At 36.4% G+C, this 21,614-nt stretch overlaps 1 protein-coding gene across 3 annotated transcripts in view; it reads left to right on the forward strand.

Annotated features, from left to right (window-relative positions):
- Positions 1-21,614, forward strand: part of ZNF644 (zinc finger protein 644) — a 30,123-nt gene that overhangs the window by 907 nt on the left and 7,602 nt on the right. The window contains exons 2-6 of one of the 3 annotated variants that reach the window (XM_059822149.1): positions 12,009-12,081; positions 13,388-15,434; positions 15,876-16,431; positions 16,635-17,240; positions 19,796-19,918. In XM_059822149.1, the coding sequence (XP_059678132.1) occupies positions 13,419-15,434; positions 15,876-16,431; positions 16,635-17,240; positions 19,796-19,918 (3,301 nt within the window). In that variant the 5' untranslated portion in view covers positions 12,009-12,081; positions 13,388-13,418. The other 2 variants (XM_059822147.1, XM_059822148.1) reach the window with 2 other exon arrangements.

Raw genomic sequence — 21,614 nt, forward strand, 5'->3', positions numbered from 1 at the left:
CTCTGCTGTGGAGACAGGGCATGATCGACTCATGTACATAGGCTTCTGTAAGAAACAAAAGCTGGCTTCCTAAGTTTCCTGCTTGCTGTTTGACTAATGTGTCATCTCAGAATACAGCTGCTTTTAGTGACTTGGTATTTTGAAGAGGTGAGAAGGAGATCCCACTTGCTGAAGTGAGCTTGTTCCTAATTTCTAATCTCTGAGTAATATGTAGGCTTAATGTAGCTTTTAAATGTAGTATGTGCATTTTAAAATAGGCATGACCTGCTTTGTTTGAACCTTCTGCTCCGTTAAAACTCTTAGAGCTACTGCTGTCAACTTTAAAATACTGATTATAGCAGAATGCTTTGTGGGGAATTTAAAATAACTCTTCTGTTCAGTGTTGTTCCTTTGTATAATGTATAACTGATTCAGGACTTAAATTATGAATTGTCTTCTGAACTATGAACAATTAAAAGTAAGCTGTACTGCTGTAGTATGCATATACTTATGCGTAAAGGAATGTTTACTTCCTTAGCCTGACTTTGCAGGTTTCTAGAACGTGCTGCTTTGAGAAAAGGCATAAATACAACTCTTCAAAAGGAAATACTTTTCTTTATCTGAGGATGAGTGTAAAACAAGAATCATGGCTAGGGAGGGGACTTGAATTTGTTCCCTGTGCCTTCTAATGCTTTCAGTACTTAATGTTTACAGTTTATGTTCCATCTCTTCTTAATTTATGTTATCTCATTACTGGTTTAAATACAGAAAATCAGTTGAGAAGTCTGTAATATAAAAATAACTCAGTGTGTTCTTTAAGCATGAAATCTTCTGAATGAAACTCCAAAGACCTTTCATCTTAATGTTGGTTAGCTGTGTATAATAGAAAAAAGCTGATCTCTGAGAAGAAGGCCTGTACTCTTGCATACATAACAAGAGGACAGAAAAATGTGTAAAAGAATGCATGGAAACAGTGTAATGATGTTTGATCAGTATTGTTATTGCTTGGAGGAGATCTTGAGGTTCTGACAGTTCTGTGAAAATGACAACTGAATAGTCAGTAAATCAATGAAAATATTACGCATTATCAGGAAACAAAACAAAAACCAGAACAAAACAAAAAACAGATCCGGTTATACAAATTTGTGGTGTACCATAGATGCATTGCATTGCAATGCGTATTGCTTCTTGAGTACTAGTCTACTCCTGTGACTGGAAAACGACATAGCAGAGCTGAAAAAGGTTCAGAGAAGGGGGCAGCAAGGATGACTGGAAGACTTCATTTTAAAGAACTGCATTTCCCAACTACCTCTGTCTTCTGTCTCCACTCATGAGTGTAGTAACTGCAGCATCTTCTAGAATTCTAAACAATGAACTTAACTCCCAGAACTCAGTGCAGACTTGTCCTTTTGTGTAAGCTTATGTCACTTAAAGCAATAGCTGAAAATGTGATTTAATGATTTGCTCAAACATTTTTCTTGTACTCTTGACCAGAATGCATTTCCTAATGACTCTGATAGTGTGCCTTCTATGTTGGTTTTCTTTGGGTAAAGGATTTTGGGGTTTTGTTTTTCTAATTGCAAATCATTTGCTTTCCTAATGCAAATATAAAAGGGTTGATATCCTGACTTTTGGAAATAATAATTAAAAAAATCTATTGCCAGTTAAAAACACACAGGTGTAAGATACTGTTTACAAACAGTGAATGTACTTTACTGGCCTAACCATAGTCTTTGTTCTTAGGTTTTCTGACTTACAGACTACATCATCTGAGTTCCATAGGAGGACCTAACTTATTCTAAATATAGGGGAAGTTAGGAAAAAATAATCTTGGTCTCAATGTGTTAACACCATAATGGGTCACGCTTCTGTGTAACAGGAAAGGTTACAGAAGGTAGAATGCTTGTGCTGAATTTCCTTGTAAGTGTGTAGAGTGAGGTCGGATTTCAAGCATTTGAGGTATCAGGCAAAAACAGACTTGCTTCCAGAAACTGTCTTGAATGTATTTAGTATTGCTGTACCTAAAAGTAGAGGATGTAATAAATGAATAATACCACCATAGATGTTGAAAAAGGATAGGTTATGTACAGAATTCTACACAGGGTATATTTGAGTATGTGGGATTTGTTTCTTTGGCTCAGGTGGGAATTTCATACAATTTTCATCTTGTTCATATTATCCTGGTAACATGAAGTTGAGTTTTCTGCCATTAAATCACTTATGGTGATGACTTTTTTAAAAAACAAACACAAAAAAACAACCGACCAAACAAACCCAATTATTAGGGGAGTGACCTTATATTTTCTTGTCATTTGGAATTCATGAGTTTTGTCTGTTCATCTGGTGATGTACGGAGTTATATAACTTCAGGTCTTTTAAAAACTCTTATTTCATATGTTCATCAGTAAGGATGATAACTTTCTCCAAGTTGGCAGAATTTTTTGTTCTTAATCTGAAAAGATACAAGATTTTTTTTTTTCTTACCTGGCACTGTTACTTACAATCTTACTAGCTTTGTAACCCTTGATCACTAAAGAATATAGAGGATGATGAGAGCCAGTTTGCTGGTAAGGTTGAGTAAATAACACTAATGTAATTTGTTATGCCAAGCTTCTAAATTAAACGAGTAAAAGCAGAGTGTTCATTTCAAGTAGTCTTTTTACAATTGGGAAAGAGCGTGCTTTAGGAGTTAAGAAGTCTCTCTACATTAGCAGGAGAGACAATCTTAAAATTTGTGATACTATTAAAATATGTCCAGCAAATGGTTACAAGCCAAAAAAGCAAAAAGCGTGAGAAATTGCTAGATGTGTTTCAGGTCATGCTGGATAAAAAGAACTACAATTTTTATATAATAAGAAATAAGGTCAGAATTTTTCCAAAGTTGAAAGGTGTGTCATGTTCAAAGATCTATCTCACTGAAATTGGGTTAAACTGTTTTTAATGTCGTCTTTAAGAAAGTTGCGCTGTAAATCCATTATGCGGCATCATATTGTCATGCAAGTTCTCCTCATCTACGATCTGTAGGACTGACACTTCAAGACTAGTTCATGCAGGTAACTAACAGTATAGTTTAATGAACTTCCCGTAAAAATAGTCAAATATACCAAACTTCTAAAAATCCTTCTCAGTCTGGTTGTGATCTTTACATACTAACAAAAGTGCGTTGAATAGCTTATCCACATAACAAGCTGGATGTTTATACCTTAAGAGATTTTCAGCTTCAGTTACTGAATTTACCTTTCTCTGAAATTTGGGATTACGGTGAAAATAAGACTTCTATGGCTATGTAGTTGTAATCATTGGGGATTTGTATAGTGTTATGGAAGACAGCTAATTATTAGAACAGTTCGTTGATATGTATTGGATTTATATTGGAAGAAAAGGTTCTTTACCCAACTGCTCACAAAAGGTGTCTGAACAAAAAGGCCGAATTGTAGGAAAAGCCTTTGTTATAAATTGAAAGTCAGTTTAAGATTTGGGTATGAAAATTCTGTAGGTTCTGCTTTGATTAACTTTAAATGTCTTTGTGTTAGTATACCATCCCTCATATTTGGCGGCTGAGGGGAACGTTTTCAGTTCTGTATGCTCTACATGTGGGAATAATTAGATTAGCATACAGAATTTCACCACCACTTGGTGGCAGTACCTGGCTTCAAAAGGACTTGTTTCTGAGCAGAGAAAGTGGCTTTGATTCTGTAAAACTATAGGTTAAGGGGGAGTAGATTTGTTCCAAAATTTCTAAAAATTAGTGATGTGTTTTAGAAATGAAAATACTTTTTATTTAACCTACTGGAAGGATTTGCATTTGCAGGTCTCTATGGAAAATCTAGCTATCATGTCTAATATGTAATTTAAGAGTATTTCTTGTGTTAATAGTATTCTCTGAAGATGTGTCTAATGTTCCCCAGTTGAATTATTTTAGCATTTACTTCTGGCATTTTACTTCAGTTGAGTAGTGTACTTCAAGTAATTTTAGAACATAAAATTTGCTTCATGATAGTATTCTTCATAATGTGGTCTTTTGCAGTTAAACAAGCCAAAGCTTTTTTTTGCCTTCTGAAATGTTCTCTGCATTTACACTTTTTTATTCATTGATACAAATTTTAGGAAAAGATTCCCCAGTAGATTTTTCTGTCCACAAAGCTAGTAAAAGTTTGTGCCCTTGCTCATAGTTGTTGCCTCTTGGTTGTGCCGATTCAGCAGTGCATGGGTCCCAGCCTTTTAAACTAGGTAATGAAATCACTGATGAAGTGTGAAAGAAGGAATGTGGGGGAGTGGAGGAAGACAGGAGTCATTTAAATTGGCTTTGCTGCAAAGAAAAGCATAATTCCAATGTATAGCACAGTAATTTGACAGCATATGGCTCCATGTTGAGACTACTTCCTCTTATCTGCAAGCCAAAATCTTCTGCAATGACAGCAGGTCTTTCGTTTTAGTATTATCCCTCATGTAAGAACTGTAATGGTGAGTCTAGAGCCTGGAAAGAATGCCGCTACTTTCCTAAACATGTGCTCTTTGTGAAATGTCTCACTCATTGTCACTGGAGTTATAGCAGAGCACTGCTGGTGGTAGTGCGTTCTATGAGGAGGAAATATTTTTATTGTATTGCTTGGAAAGCCGACACTGAGAATCCAGCATCCTTAGGCCCCTTTGAGGTGTGACATATCAAGAAGGCATCTAAGTAAATTGTGACATAGAAGAGGGATTCATCCTGTGGAAAGTCCTGAATTGTAGAAATACTAATAGAAAATGAAGTGAGACTTGGGAAATACATGCTTATAAATTTGAGTGTGATAATACTACTTTACTTAGTGAGTGATTAATATTATTTTATTTAGTGAGAGAATTCTGGAAAACAGGAACACTGGAACAGAGATAGAAGGGAGAGGGGCATCATTGTAGTTTTGCTGTGACTATGTTCTACATAACTTGGGGTAAAGATAATGCACTTTTGCTATATGCCTGATTATTTTTGTGTAATTTTCTTAAGCTGTCAGAATGATAAATCTGAAGTTAGTGGTTGGAAACTTTTTTTAATTAAAATACCCTTGCACCTATATTGCTGATATTTTGAAATGAAAGAGAAAAGTGGATAGTCTGAGCATATGGAGCACTCTAAAGAGGAGTAAAGTAAGTGAGAATTGGGATACTGTGTGACAAAGTGTACTAAAACAGCATCACAGAATAGTTGCGGTTGGAAGGGACCTGTGGAGATCTTGTCCAATCCTCTGCCTTAAGCAGGGTCATCTAGAGCAGCTTGCCCAGGGCCATGTCTGGACAGCTTTTGAATACCTCCAAGGATGGAGGCTCCACGACCTCTCTGAGCAACCTGTGCCAGTCACTATCACAGTAAAAACGTTTTCCTTGTTTTCAGATGGAAACTCATGTATTTTTAGTTTGTATCCATTGCTGCTTGTCCTATCACTGAACACCCCTGGTAAGAGTCTGACTCAGTCTTTTTGTACCCTCCCTTCAGATGTTTGTGCATGTTGATGAGATCCTACTGAGCCCTCTCTTCTCTTCTCCAGGCTGAACAGTCCTAACTCTATCAACCTTTCCTCATATGAGATGCTCCAGTCTCTTAATTGTCTTAGTGGCCCTTTACTGGACTCTCTCCAATAGCTCCATATTTCTCTTGGACTGGGCAGTCCAGAACTGGACACACTACTCCAGATGTAGCCTTACCAGTGCTGAGTAGAGGGGATCACCTCCCGAAGTGTGCTGGCAACACTCCTAATGCAGACCAGGATACAGTTAGCCCCCTTTGCCACAAGGACGCATTGCTGGCTCACATTCAGCTTGCTGTCCAACAGGACCACCAGGTACTTCTCTGCAAAGCTGCTTTCCAGCATGTATTGGTGCATGGGGTTATGGTGCAGGACTTCATACTTGTCTTTGGTGAACTTCATGAGTTTTCTGTCAGTCCATTTCTTCAGCCTGTAGAGATCCATCTGAATGGCAGCACAACCCACTGGTGTATCAGCCACTCCGTTCAGTCTTGTATTATCAGCAAACTTGCTGAGGGTACTTTCTGCCCCATCATCCAGGTCATTAATGATGATGTTGAACAGTGTTGGACCCGGTATTGACCCCAGGATGCAGTGCTAGTTACTGGCCACCAACTACACTTTGTACCACTGATCACAACCCTTAATTTTTTGGCAGCCTGATAAAAATATTGTCTCACCACAAGGATGGGAGCAGGGCTTTTCTTTATAGACTGTAATGAGGAAAAACTTTCTTGTTTTGTAATGCTAGTGGTTAATAAAATAAACTATTCATTGTATTGTGTCTAGATAAAAGCAATTGTTGGTACCATACTTGAGGCTTAAGAATACATTAGACTGAAAAACACAGGTAATGGTGATGAAAGAGATGAAAAGTATTTTCTCAAACATTTTGTTTCTTCAGAGAGAAAAAAGATGTGAGCATGTGAGATTGACATAAAGGAAAATAATTTATCTATGCATGTAAAAGTATGTAAGGGAACAGTTTTAAAGAGAAATAGTGTGAATTATTACAGAGCATTAAGTCTGTATTTTTCAAACTTCTGTGTCTCTTACTGGAATGCTGCTGGTCATTACCATGTATGTCTAGATTTAGGAAAATTCAGTATTTGATTGTAGTTCTCATCTTTAGTAGAAACTAATGGCAGTGTAATTCAAACTAGATCATACTACTAAAAACCCAAACTAGACCAAGAGCTGGAGCAACGTTGAGACTTAAGTACTTGACTGTCGTCTATGGACATGGTTGTGGAGTGCTGGGGGGAGTTATGGAAGCCTGTGGAGTTGCCAGACAATGTGTGACTGTTCTGAAGTTACCAGATTCAAAGTCTTGGCTTTTTGTACTGGCTAGGCATCTTTTAGAAATAACTAATTCACACTGAAAAGTCTCTACCAATGAAACCATCTTAAACTGCTACATTAGCACTTACAACTAGAAGAGTATTTTTTTTAAAGTCATACATCTGATTCTTGTGACACTTAAATTGTAGTTATTTATTTTATTGATTTCAGTATTGAATTTTAGCGTGATGCACCCCATTGTGACACACTGGTTTATTTTCCCAAGCAAATCAATATTAGAGAAATAAGATTAAGAATGGTTGGTGGCAGTAATGGTATTCTCTTCTATGATTTCTGAATTGTCAGACAGTCATGCGTCAGTTATGTACTTTCCTTTCACATGTGAGAAGTTAAAATATCAGTCTTAAACATTTTAGACCAGAAATCAAGTTTATGAAATTTTGTCATTTTTAAGGAAGCTTTTTTCCCTTACTACCTGACACACAACTTCTGAAGAAATTGTTTTATTAGAAACAACGTTTCAGGTAAATAAACTTTCTGAAAAAGTATGCTTCAGGTTTGGTGTTCCTGAGTATAATCTTACTGAAAAGACAGGCTGCTTTCGTGTGAAGACCTCCTCTGTAATTCAGAGTTTCTCATTGGTCAACTTTCTGCACAGAGATATGACAACTCAGTGAATCTTTCAACAATATGACAAAAGGTTATACTATGGATGGCAATAACTTGTATTTCTTTATTTAGACATAATACAACTTCTTAGTGTTGTATCAATAGTTTTTCTTGCTGCTTTAAAAATTATTTTTAATACGGGAGTCTGAGCTATGAGAGTTTTCGGATGTTTGTGTTTTCATATGAACAGCTATGGATCTGAATTGAAGCTAACTAGTTTTCAGTGGAACTCCTCAGACTAGTTATATTAATAACCATATACTTGTATGTAAAGTAGGTGTGGGAGGGCAGTATTCATGGTATTGTGCATATTAAACAAGCTGTCTCTTCATTACAGAAGTTTTAAAAAAAATCCAGAAGTGTTCAGGTGAGTTTGTATGTTTCAAAGCTAAGTAAAGCAGTCTACAAATAGTCAGTGTCTCTGCTATGCAGAAGGGAATGTATTTTCAACAACTTAATTTGCAAATACAAATAGAAGCTGGAGGAAGGTACAGTGAGTCACTGATGACTCCTCTGGTTGTCAGGCTTTGTGGTTGTATTTCCATCTGAAGGGTGCATCTGGATAGCTTTTTAAGAAGAGATTAAGTGGAAAGCAAGTAATAGGTATTCTTCTAATGATCAAAGTATTGTGAATTTATTGACTTTGGGTATTCATACTGGTAGATAACACCCAAAACTCAGGAGGTGTGTGTGAACTGTGTGCATTACTGTATGGAGGAGGCAAAAATATTGTGCAGCTATCCTCTGAATGACTTTTTTCTCAAGATGTGGCTTGTTTATGCTAATACACTAGTAGTTCCTCTATTACTCTGTACAAACCTCCATTTTCCAGAGGTTCTTAAACATTTCACTTCTGATGGAAGCTCCGTGCTTGAAGTTAGCTGCAGTTAAGTTGATAAAGGAATAGGCTGTGTAATGGGGCAAAATGGAAGGAGGTGCCTCTTTAGTCCTCTGCCATGATGTACTTAAGCTCTCTCTGGTCTGCTGTTAGTTGCCTAAAAATCTGTGACTTTGGTTCCATCATCTTTAATATAACCTGTCATTTGAGAAAGCTTTATTACAGGAATGCTTGTGGATAAAATGATAGGTTTTGTTAGCTTTCTCTGTTTACATAACAAAGTCTTGAAGAAAAATCTATATGGGAACAGTGCAAACCTGAAACACCTTTCCTATCTCTTGAATATTTGAATAATCCCTTGAGTGTCCTGGTTATTCACATATCTGCTTAAAGAACTTGACTTATGAGGAGTTACTTAGCACAGGAAAAATATATTTTTGCCTTCATTATGGCACTGCTGAAAGACACTGTGTTTCGTCAGTTACTTTAACTAGGCTGATTAAATTCAATCCATTTAGGAGATGGCTTCTAAGTTTTTCTGTCACTTAATAGTTGCTCTGTGCTTTTAGCTCATTGGCTTATATTTATGAATTTAACGAGAAACTTGATATCAAAACACATAAAAGCACTTCATGCTTTTCACAAACTCAACCAAATTCTTCCGTCTTGATTTTTCAGCTCCAATGTGCTTTTTCAAATCTATTTTAAATACTTGTAAAATAACATGGGTTTTGTAACAGAAATTTATAAGTCTGTAACTACAACTGCTAGTAGGCAACAGTGTTAGTACACTTAGCACTGGAGCGTAAGTTTTAATGAACTAGCATTGCATGAAGGCAGTACTTTTAATTTGGTGTGTGACCCTACTACATAGTGAAGGTTGTCATTATGAAATAAGAACTTGGAAATGTCATAAACCTACTGGTAATAAATACAATTAATAATGTACATAGAACAATGGAATTAAGTACATTCCTATCAAAAAGAATTATTAATGAACAGAAAGTGGACAGCATAGATCTGATGACAAGAAGGTTGCATCTAATCTGAATTACTGAGTGACCTAGGAAGCTTGCTCAGAGGGATTACCGAATAATTATGTTAATATGCAATTATCACCTCATTTCTTCTGTAGTAACCTCAAGACGTAGTGTAGTAAGGGTGTTATAGCAAGTGCTGATAGTTTGGAAAAATACTGATGTTCAAGATTTTTGAGACAATAAGATTAGCTTAAGGCATTTAAATTATGATCTGTCAGCTTGAAGATAGATCTGACCTTACACTTTTTTAATGCTTTTAGACTATCTGGCCACAGGCCAGTTATATCTGCAGAACTCATTATGATTTTAAAAACTGATATTTTATGAAGAAAAACAATATTAAATATTATGTAAATTTAAAAGTACTTAAATGGGGTGGAATGTGGCTTAGTTGGATAAATAATTGGTTGTTTTCTACTTTTGAATATGAAATAATTACATTCTGTACATTAACATTCTATATGTAAACTAGGAATAACACTAACTGTACTAGTCATTCTGGGCTTAACTGAAACAATTGAATTGAATTTGGCCTAGCCTTTTAGATAAAGTGTGTTTCAAAGGTATGAGCCTGGGATTGTGTACGCTTGTGTAGGCTTTTTGAGCATTGCCATTTTTTACACTTACATATCTCCTAGGTGTGTTGCACTATGTGCTTAAACAAAAATTGCCTCAACTGTATAGTGCATGCCCTGGGACAGGATATAACAAGCACTATTTGCAGCAAATTTAAAGTTTAAGCTCAATGTTTAATTTTTCAAATACACTAAGTAAGGATTAATTACTATATATTTTGACAGAATTAATAATTTGTGGTTTTCTGATATGGTATAGAGAAGGTAATTTTAAAACTCTGACAGAAATATGCAAAGAATATTGCATAGCCTTGGTTACATCTTAGTTGTTACAATGATTGATTTTTCTTTTTTTCCCCCCAGAGTGTTCAGATTAGGTAGTGTTTCAGTTTGGGTGTTGCGCTTCCTGAATGGTACGAGTTAGATGATAACGTTTCCTCAAAAATGATGGCATTATGTGGAATGTTCTCTTGCATGTGTGTAGTTACACCTATCATTGTTACTGCATAAATTTCTACACATGGAGTAGATAATGTAAATGAAGTATTGCATCTTGGCTCAGTGTCATCACAGGACTCTAAATTACTGTAATTGAAAAAGATATTTTATATGTTTTCTTTAATACCACGCTGTTAAAACTGCTAACTTTCTTCTTGTTGTCCTGCATGTAAAATAGTGAATTGTACCACCCTGATAGCTGGAAGAAATGTGATAATTAGCAGAAAATTATTAAAGTGTAACAGTGATATTATCGATACAGTAAGCATTTCAGTAAGCTTGATTTAAAGACTGAAATCTGTAGGGACAGCTGTATTACCATAGAAGACTTCTAATCAGATCCATATGGAATAGTTCACAATCTCCATAAATACACAATATGGAAAGGAGTCTCTTTGAAGATTGCACAGTGTAGTGTTTTAGATATTGCTCTTGATAACTCTGAGGAGAGAGTCTCAGTTTAAAGGTGATCATATGGTGCCCTAGCTACCTTTTTAACTTAAGCTTTAACGCTAATATTTAGCATCAGTATGGTTTTGTATGTAGAGCAACATGGTTTTGTCTTCATCACGTAAACCTGTGAAAAGTTTTCAGGAGCCATTCTGATAATGAGGATTGCAATCTCCAAGCAGGCACGATATTTTCAGTTTGCCTCCCCGCTGTTCGGGGGGTACCAATGAAGTTGCTTTAAATGGGAAGCGTCTGTTCTTCCTCTGAACCCCTCACACCAGAACAGATGGGTGGAACTTGGAACATGGAAGGTTTTACCTCAGAGGTGGTAACAGTGAAGCCACTCATTAACACTGAATTTACCACTTCGTTAGCAACGTTGCTTCCTGTTGAGAAAAGCTAATATAGGCTCTCAAATTGACTGTGCATACATTTATCTACCTCTGCAGTAATACGAGGAAAACACACATCTTTCAGGCAAAATTGGCTTACTAAATTTCTTCTGAACTTTTTGTGAACATTTTTATACTCTGCTGCCTGATACTATATGAAGCTTACACTATTCAGTTGTAAAATTGTTGGAGCTGTTGTGCATCCTTGGAGGTTTCACTTCTTTTAATTGACTTTTGCATTACTGATTCTTAGTGCATGTTTGCACTGCCCATTTCTAACTTGTGTACGTGATGTAAAGACTCCTGCTGCGTGGTGCATTATCACCATTAGGGTGATAGCTTTGAATGTGATCTTATTGGAAGTCTTTATTATGGTGGAAAATGACCCATCTCAAAACAGCAAAGAAATGCAAAAATCTTAACAAATGGGAAGATGAGAAACTGGGGTGTCTAGTAGAACATTTGCATAAAGGTATGTTATAGATAAATAATATAATAAAATATTTAGTACATTAAGTTTGTAAAAAAACCCCCAAACCTTAAAGGAAGTTAAAGTATTTGTTTTGCCCTTTTGCCGATTTGAAACAAAACAAGCCCAGTAACAGAGAATTTCCACGAGGCTGTAGCTAGCTTAGAATTGTGTGGATAGCTATCATAATGTTGAACTGAAAAACTGATAGAAATGCTGGACTCATTTTGGAGTGTGATGTGTAAAGATGAAAGTGGTGTCGTTTAACCAGGTTGTTTTCTCTCCTTAGGAAAAAAGGATGTCAAGCGTGGTCTTCCTTGATTTCGATGAAGGACCATTGCAGGGAGCCGTGGATATTAGTTGTGAGTTATAACATCTTAATTCAAAGAGTCTAGGTAATGACTCCTTTTAACTGAGCTCTATTCAAAATGTTAATTAGTAACTGAAACCAAGTATGCGATGGCAGGAATCAAATCCCCCAAAAGATCAAAGCAAATAGTACTCTTTAAGGGTAAAATGTGTGATTTCTGTAAAATATAGATAGATGTTTCCAGCTCCCGATGGGTGTTTTAATGCCTTATGCTTACTGTGTTCTGAGTACCTGTATAAGAGGTAAATGCCAGGGTAGACTTAAGTTCACACTCATGTTCATTACACACTCATTTTCATGTGTAGGCAACTCCTTTGTGCTCACTAAGCATTGGATAGATGATTTTGTGTATGAAAGTAAGTCACTTGTAGAAAGACATATTTATGTACATAAGGCCTCCCAGAGGGAATTAATACATAGTAGTTCTCTGTACTAGTAGATACTATTATTGTCACACTCTCTGGATTCAACATGGTGATTTCCTCTGGTAGGTGAACCCTAATTAAATGTTTCTTTCTAATTGTGGGGGGTTTGTCCACCTTTGAGAAGATGGTATTTTATTTGCTTATCATTTAAAATGGCCTTACAACACAAGCAGGACCTGATTTATTTATTTTAAAGCAAGGAGAGTCCTTCTGTAAGAAGGGAATGGGAAGACATTTAATTTCTTCAGTGAGTTTGATCCTTTGCTATGTCTGTATCAGTAATCAGATGTTCAAAATCAGCTTAGTTGTGTTTTCTCCGTTAATACCAAAGTAAACACTCCTGCAGGCTTCTGTATAGCATGAGGTCAGTTGTATACAAGCACTTTGAAAAAATTGATACCTTGAGATATGTAAAGATTATTTTAGTTTCCTAGGTGCTAAAGGGAAGTATCTTTTTTTTTTAAATAACTAAAATGACTAGCAGATGTCTAGGTAGCCTTTACTCCTAACTTGTTTTACTAACTCTGTGTTTGTTAATGTACACATAGAATGTATTTGCACAGTTTTTGACAATCTCATTTCCCCTGTCTTGCTTGCATGGAAGTGTTCAGGCTTTTTTGAACTGGGATACTGGGCAGTGACTAGATTGCTGCATGGCTATTAATATAGCATAGCAAAATACAATTTTTTAATTGTTTCGTTGATTAATTTTAAACATCTTAAATATCCTAAATAAAAAAATAACATTTTTAACAAACTCAAAATATTTTTATATTATAGTGTGAAGAACTGTGAGCCTGAAGAAAACTGTGAATTAAAATTGCCATTATTTAGTTCTGTGATTGCCTGATTCTTTTCTTGTTTGTTTTTTAGTATAAATGTACTTAATGGACAGACCAGCAATATGGATGATTTAGAGATAAATACTGAAGTCACTGGTGCTAAAGAAGAAGAAATCCTATGTGATGATAATTTCATATCTGAGGAAGAAGGTGGCATTCCTAAACCGCAAGAGAGCGACACATCATTTCAGAAGAACAGTACATTGACTCTGCCTGAGGAGCTATCAAGGGACAGATCTGAAAAAGCCTTAAGTGGAGGCCAGACTTCTCTATTTATACACACTGGTGCTCCTACTGTTTCTAGCGAAAACTTTATCTTGTCTAGAGGAACTGCTGTTAATGGACCAGTTTCACACTCCACCTCAACTAAGACTTCCATTATGAATAAAGGCAGTGTTTCATTAACCACTGGACAGCCTGTAGGTCATCACACAGATTCCTGCTCAACTTTGACAGTGGTTCATGATCTTCAGCTGCCTGCGAAGACTACAACACAGAAATCAAATCAACACCAAGTTTTATTTTTGTTACCTGATGTAGCACATGCTAAGAACCTGACTCATTCCATTAAAAATCTACCTACCTCTGCTTCAATTGGTTGTGATTCACAGAAAACAGTAGGAAATAGTGTAGATAGCACTTTAGTAGGCCAAGTAGAAGTTTGTGAGGATGATAAAAATTTACTAGTAAAAGATGATTGTGTTGATACATTAACAGGCATTTCCTCAGGTACAGGTGGTTTCAGATCAGGATGTGATCCCAGCTGGGATCCACAAAAAGAGTTTATACAGTTTCTTATGACAAATGAAGAAACAATAGAGAAGTCTCCCATTCACTGTAAAGTAGGCTTAGAAAAAAAGCGAAAAAGGAAAATGGATGTTAGTAAAATAACACGCTATACTGAAGACTGTTTTGGTGATACCAGCTGTATTCCTAGTAAATCAAAATTATTAAATGTTGACTTCTTAGAGCAGAATGAGGAGCTACAAATAGTAGAACCACAAAAATACTCACTGAGTAAAGTAAAGCCTGAATCCACAGATGAAGAGCTGGAAGCTGTTGATGCTATCCAGCAGCTCATTTATAGTCCCACTAGTAACTGTGCAGAAGATACTTCTCCTGTTCACACTAGCACTTTTCTTTCCAATACTTCAAAAAATAAATGTGAACAGAATGATTCTGAATCGCCATCTACTTTCAGTACTGATGAACCGTCATTTTATCCCTGTACAAAGTGCAATGTGAATTTTAGGGAGAAGAAACATCTGCATAGGCATATGATGTACCATTTAGATGGGAACAGTCATTTCCGACATCTCAATGTCCCCAGGCCCTATGCATGTAGGGAATGTGGAAGGACATTTCGAGATCGTAATTCACTTCTTAAACATATGATAATTCACCAGGAAAGAAGGCAGAAACTGATGGAAGAAATCCGTGAGCTGAAAGAACTTCAGGATGAGGGTAGGAGTGCACGGTTACAGTGCCCACAGTGTGTATTTGGTACCAATTGTCCCAAAACATTTGTGCAGCATGCAAAGACCCATGAAAAAGATAAAAGATATTATTGCTGTGAGGAATGCAATTTCATGGCTGTGACAGAAAATGAACTGGAATGCCATCGAGGGATCGCTCATGGAGCAGTAGTCAAATGTTCAATTATCGGTAGTGATATGTCCCAGAGGAAAACACAGAAAAAGGCATCCTTGAAAGATCCGTATTTAGGATCCTCAAAGAAGTCATCAACATATATGTGTAAGATGTGTCCATTTACTACTTCAGCTAGAAGCATTTTAAAAAAACACATGGAGTATTTGCACCCAGCATCATGCATTGATCCCTTTGGTAGCCATCTTAGACTAGAAAAAAGAAAAGGCAGCATAATAGAAGAATCTTTAGATTTTGGTAGCAGGACAAAACAGTTGATCAAACAATCTTCTACTTTTCCAAAGAACTCTGTTTTAAAACAGGATGTTAAAAGATCATTTGGCTCTACTTCACAGTCCAGTAACTTCGCAAAACTTCATAAGAGACCCTACAGGATACAGAAGGCTCGGAAAAGCGTTTCACAGTCATCTGTAAGTGTGTGCAATCTAAATTCTACAAACAAGACCTTTTTTATTAGAAATAGCGTTGGCCAGAAACCTAAATGTTTTCATCAAGCAGCAAAGCAGAAAGCTAGTGTCAAAACAAGCGGTAATTATTTGTATAGACACAAATATGAAAACTACAGGATGATTAAAAAATCTAGTGGCTCTTATCCTTTGCATTTAAAAAAGGAAGAGTCCAACTCTGTCAGTTCTTTACGTTTATTTTCTTCATCAAGTAGTCCCCGTAATAATTGTTTTGTCATGGATTCAAATAATCTTGATTGCAAAAGGGCAGAAGGCTGTAAAGATCGTAGGCATGTAGCTGTAAAAAGAGTGGTTAAAGAATCCAAGAGGGAAGGCTCTGTTACAGGAGATGATTTGGATTGCTATCCAGATTTTCTGCATAAAATGACTGTTGTTGTTTTACAGAAACTTAACTCTGCTGAAAAAAAAGACAGCTATGAAACGGAGGATGAAAGTTCATGGGATAATGTTGAACTATGTGATTACACTACACAGTCTGTGGAAGATGAATCTTACAGTGATATTAATCAGGAGCATGTAAACCTATTCCCCATATTCAAAGGTAAAATGGAAGATCATCAAGCTGGTGATAAATCTTCACTTAGTTATGAGCAGAACGATGGCTTTTATTTTGAGTATTATGAAGATGCTGAGGGTAGTAACTTCCTGCATGATTTGCATGATCCTCAGAATCTAGAAAATGTAGGATCAGCATTGCCAAAGCATAATTCAGTTTTCCATTGGACTGATTTGTCACTTGAAAAGAAGTCCTGCCCATACTGTCCAGCAACCTTTGAAACAGGTGTTGGATTATCCAATCATGTCAGAGGACATCTTCACAGAGCTGGACTAAGCTATGAAGCCCGTCATGTTGTTTCACCAGAACAGATAGCAACAAGTGACAAAATGCAACATTTTAAAAGAACTGGAACAGGAACTCCTGTTAAACGTGTTAGAAAAGGTAAGTTGTTGTTTGGTGGATTTGTTTTGTTGTTGCTTTTTTTTTTTTAGTTTGGGTATAAAGGGGACAGAGGGATTTATTGAGCACTAAACAAGACTTGCTTTATCGTGTTGTAAAGCCTCTCTTCTTGTCCTTGTGATTTGCTATTGTAACATTTAACTGTATATAATTGTCAAAAACCATGAAAATTATTTTCTTTGTAGCAATTGAGAAATCTGAAACTTCCTCTGAGCATACGTGTCAGCTCTGTGGAGGCTGGTTCGATACTAAAATTGGATTGTCTAATCATGTGCGAGGACACCTGAAGAGGCTTGGCAAAACCAAGTGGGACGCACACAAGTCTCCAATCTGTGTTCTGAATGAGATGATGCAAAATGAAGAGAAGTATGAAAAAATCCTAAAGGCTTTGAACAGTCGCCGCATTATTCCCAGACCGTTTGTTGCTCAGAAGTTTGCGTCAAACGATGACTTTTTATCTCAGAATGTTATACCTCTTGAAGCATACCATAATGGCCTAAAGACTGAAGATGCATCTGTGTCTGCATCAGAGGAAGAAGGGCTGAGTTTCCTAAACGAATGTGATGAAGCAAAAGCAGTACTACATGATGAAAAAAAAAATCAGTCACTTACACTGATAGAACTCCTGAAAAACAAGAGGTTAGGAGAAGAAAGGAATCCTGATATTTCTCCTCAAAAGATTCATAATCAAACTGCAAGAAAGAGGTTTGTTCAGAAATGTGTTCTTCCATTAAATGAAGACAGTCCATTGACGTATCACCCACAAAAAATGGACTTGGCTATGCAGTCAGGTAAGAAGATGTTTCTAGCTGTCTTGACGTTTCCAAAGAATCCTTTAATTTATAGAAAATGTGCAAGTGCAGAGTATTTTATTTGGGATTCTGTTCATTTAATTCTTTCTTCATTTCCAGAGGACAGTGACTGCAAGATGTAGCACAGCAAATTTTTCTGACATGTTTTTCCTAAAGTGAAAAAACCCCTCAGCAGCACTGAGGGGTTTTTGCATGGAACATAGTTCCTGTTCTGCATATGGCTGGGCGTACAGATTCAAAGCGGACACAAAATGAGCCTCAGTAAGGAAGAAGACACATCCTACAATAACAAGTTGAAGTGTCCATGCATATTTGGTAGAATAACAGTTCTGAAATGTTTGGGCTTGTAACCCTGTTTCTGGGCATTAAAACAGCTGGTTTGGGAACTACTTCATTTATATCTTTGAGGTTTGTGCAAAGCAGCATTTGCTCAAACTAACGGAACTGTTGATACCATTATAAATGCATAATATTCCAAATTGGTGAATCACTGTCAAGTAATTTTGATGGTTTTAGGCAAATGTACTCTTACAATGTAGATTAATTCTTGTTTGTTTCAAAATTGCGGCTGCTGTGAGAAACTGATGCTTGCGTAGGGCCTGTCTATCCTGAGTGAAGACGTGTGCTGGTTCAAGCTTTGTTGGAATACAGTTGTAGCCAGCAGCTTTCTAATGCACAGCCCCTGATCAATACGGCCGCTCCACTGAGAATTGTGCCAATGAAACAATTCTCTAAGCAACTTCCTAGATACTCCGTATACTAATAGAGCAGATTTTTAGAATGGTGTTTTTAACCTACTTGTCACATAAGAGTTATTTCTAGCCTTGGGGAATTCTTACAACATCCTTTTTAATGTGTATGTAGAGCTTGCATTTACCTGTTTCTTGTTTGGACGCCACCTTATAATGCTGCAGGATTCTTTAGGCTGAGGAACAGGATCGTTTTTTTATACACCTGACTTTTTTGGTTCTGTTGGTTTTCTTCTTACTACCTAGTGCAAGTTAGTAAAACTGGCAGTGCCTAGTACTTTTTCACCTATTCTTGTCTTCCTTTAAACAAATAAAAACAACAATCTGATGTGCTCAGAAGTTCTTTTAGGGGACTACAAAAGTGTGGCAATCAATTTCTTAACAAAGGTGGCTTTCTAAAATGACATAGTAGAGGTGGAACAGAATTACATTCAATGTCTTCTGGACGTCTCTGGTTGTCCTTTAAGACAGGAGATTGCTTACTAAAGGAAGTGTGTCTTTGACAGGCTTAATGATTTGAAAAACAATGCTAAAGGAATAGCTTGCCAAACCTGACACTGTGTATTGCTTTCTGTTTAATATTTACTGCTGAATACTAGGTAGCATCTATTTGGTTGTGATGAACAACCAGGTAAAAATAAACATATGCTTGCATAGTACTAACAGTTACGAATGGGGCCCTCTAATTATCTGTGGCTGAGGTAACAGAATTTGACAACTAACGCACTGTGCCAGTTGACTTAATGAGAAAATATTTAACATCAAGGTGAAATTCTTCTGTTTTTCCTAAAAAGGCAAATATTTCTAATTCTGGTTTTAGTTTTTAAAAAGGTTTTTACCAAACAGGTGTTGTTCTTCTGTAACTTGCCTGAAAAAACAGCATGTCTTCTGTGGGCTGCTGGAGAATAGGATTCTTTCTTTCCTGCAAACAGAGGCTTTCCAGCTGAGTAGTTTTAGCTTTTTTATTTATTCTTCTAATAATTTATTAGTAGAGAACTTGAAATACTAGTTGACCAAAACTATGTATCTTTGGTAAAATGAAGGGAGAAACATTATGGTGAAGTTGAGGAGGGGATAAGTTATGATGGTTTCTTTGTCTGGTAAGTGAGGAGTTCAGTATTGTTTCACTGTTTTCCTGTGATAAATAGCATGTTGCTTTGTTGATCATTTATTTAGCACAAAGATTTTAGCAAAAAACTTCAAATCATTAACTTCCATTATCAATTGCGCATCTAAAGTAATGAACAGAAAATGCACTGAACAAAATGTTTTGTCTAACAGCTGTTCAGTGGTGTGTTTTACCACCTTTTTCTCTGAGCCTTCAACAGCAGCCTAATTTAGTATTGAGCTCTTCAGTCATGTGGGTAAAACACTTTTAATTACTACTTTGTCAACTAGACCTTTTAAATTCTCTGTATTGGAAATGTTGCAAGCTCTGAAATTTCTCAACAGAATTGTGCTATTCAAATTGCAGGATTGTATTTTGGGATTAGAGCTTCATAACGTGGAGATCTGTAGGAACTTGATAGTAGGTATTAAATGGAGAGTAGCCTAATGGGCTCAAGTTGCCTCCTTTCTGTTCTTTTTCAAATAACATGGTTTGGCTTAAAGCACTACATGGAAAACTAATAACGGTTAACTTGGATCCTTCTAATATACTAAAAAATTGCGTCAATGCAGTGAATATATTTTAAACCATCTTTATTGCAGAAAACTTTTTACATCGCTTTGAGAATTTCATTTTTTGAAGAGAGAACTGGATTATAGTTTTCTTTTGAATGATAGGTATGCCTGTGAAGCTTAGAACGTGTGTGCATTGCAATACGACGTTTACAAGTGCTGTTAGCCTGTCCAACCACTTACGCGCTTATGCACGAAAGAAGAGTGCTGGACTTTTGACTGGGACAGGTATGTTTTGTTACAGATGTAAAAGCAAGTCTGTCTATGATACATTTTCCTCATCAGACTGGACAAAAGCATATGTTAATTCAAAATAATTTTGACGCTTCTGCTGTTAAACAATTTATTTGCCATAAAACTTCAGCAACTTGTAAGAAAAGGTATGTTGCTGTTGTCCACTCTCATGTCTGATTTTCATTCTTACTCATTTATTTTGGATCCAACACTTAAGGTATGTAAGCAAAACTAAGAGATGGTCGCTTAAATTCATTTTCCTACAATATCACAACTTCCAAACCAGCTATTTGGCCTTCTAATGAAGTGTTTAATAGTACCTCAAAAATGAGAGGGGAGGGGGGAAAAAACCCCCACAACAAACCAACAAGTAATTGTTGCAGTCTAATACATATAATTACTAAGAATACTGTAGTTAAAATAGGAAAAGCAAGTAATTTTACAGTTTGTGTATTTTTAACAACGTATTGTATGTAGTTGGTTTCATTTCTTGTTTGGCTCACAACCCAAAAACTACCTGGTCTGACATAGAGTTAGTGTAGTACAGCATTTGGCACTGCTATTAATGTTTTTTATTAAAACACACTTCATTTTGAAATTCCTGTAATATTCCGTATTTTGACCCATTTCCAGAGACCTGCGGTTTACTTGGCTGTAGGCAATTTCTGAGTTTACTTGGATTATCGCTGAGATTAGTGGGACTTCGTATGATCAACTGCAAACTGGGGAGTAGAGATGGAATATAGTGAGGAAAATTTGGAGATACGAAGTCTGGAATATTCAGTAATTAAGAAGGGCAACAGTCAGTTTTCTGTGTCAACAAGCACAGACTTTACATAATGCTTTGGAAAAGCGCATAATCCTTTTTTCTTCTGCAGATGTAATTCATTATGCTAAGAATGACAAATAAACTGAGTTTCAGGCTTTCTCTGCAGAACGCTAAAAGAAATATTTTTACAAACTGGGCCTGTGGCTGCCAGGTCTTAATGCTATACTAAGTTAATGCTATAACAAAGTAGATTTAGAAAGAAGACAGCAGATGCAGTAATATCCAATGGGTAGGAGTGTATACCTTTAGTTAGTGATTCTGAAAGTTCTCGTATTTACTCAGTAGAAAGATGATGCTGGTGAACTTCATTTACCACTGCTGTGATTTGGTATTAGCCGTGTAGTAAGTTACTTTGCTTATACACCTACTGGTGAAATATTTTTCAATAGCTATATATTTAAATTGCACATTGAAATCTTAACAGTAATTCAGTGGAGGAGGCACTGTGGCAAACCAAATAGTACACAGAGATGGATCCTGGACAAGCTCCTTGTACCTCAGCTTCCCTCTTGCTAAATGGGAAAAGTGAAGGTAGCTTGTTAAGTTGCTTTCAGGGATTTTTGTTTGTTTTCTTTAAGAAGTGTATTTTGCTAGCAAAGTAGTAGCATACTCATCAGAACAGTTGCAACTTTCCTTAAAAGAACTGAAAGAAAACTCCTGAATCTTGTATCATTGGACCTAGAATTTTGTTTAAAATTAGGTTAGAAACAAAATTAGGTTAGAAACAAAGCTTTAAAAAAACAAAAAAAAAATCTTATCTCAGAAGCTGGAGGTGAGCCAGATAAATAGCCTGTACCATGGGGATAAAGGCCTTTCACTGAAACCAATGACTTAGAGAGGCTTAAGTTCTAGCTATAACAT

Source organism: Gavia stellata, chromosome 10 (assembly GCF_030936135.1).
Source record: "Gavia stellata isolate bGavSte3 chromosome 10, bGavSte3.hap2, whole genome shotgun sequence".
Classification (NCBI taxonomy): Eukaryota; Metazoa; Chordata; class Aves; order Gaviiformes; family Gaviidae; genus Gavia; species Gavia stellata.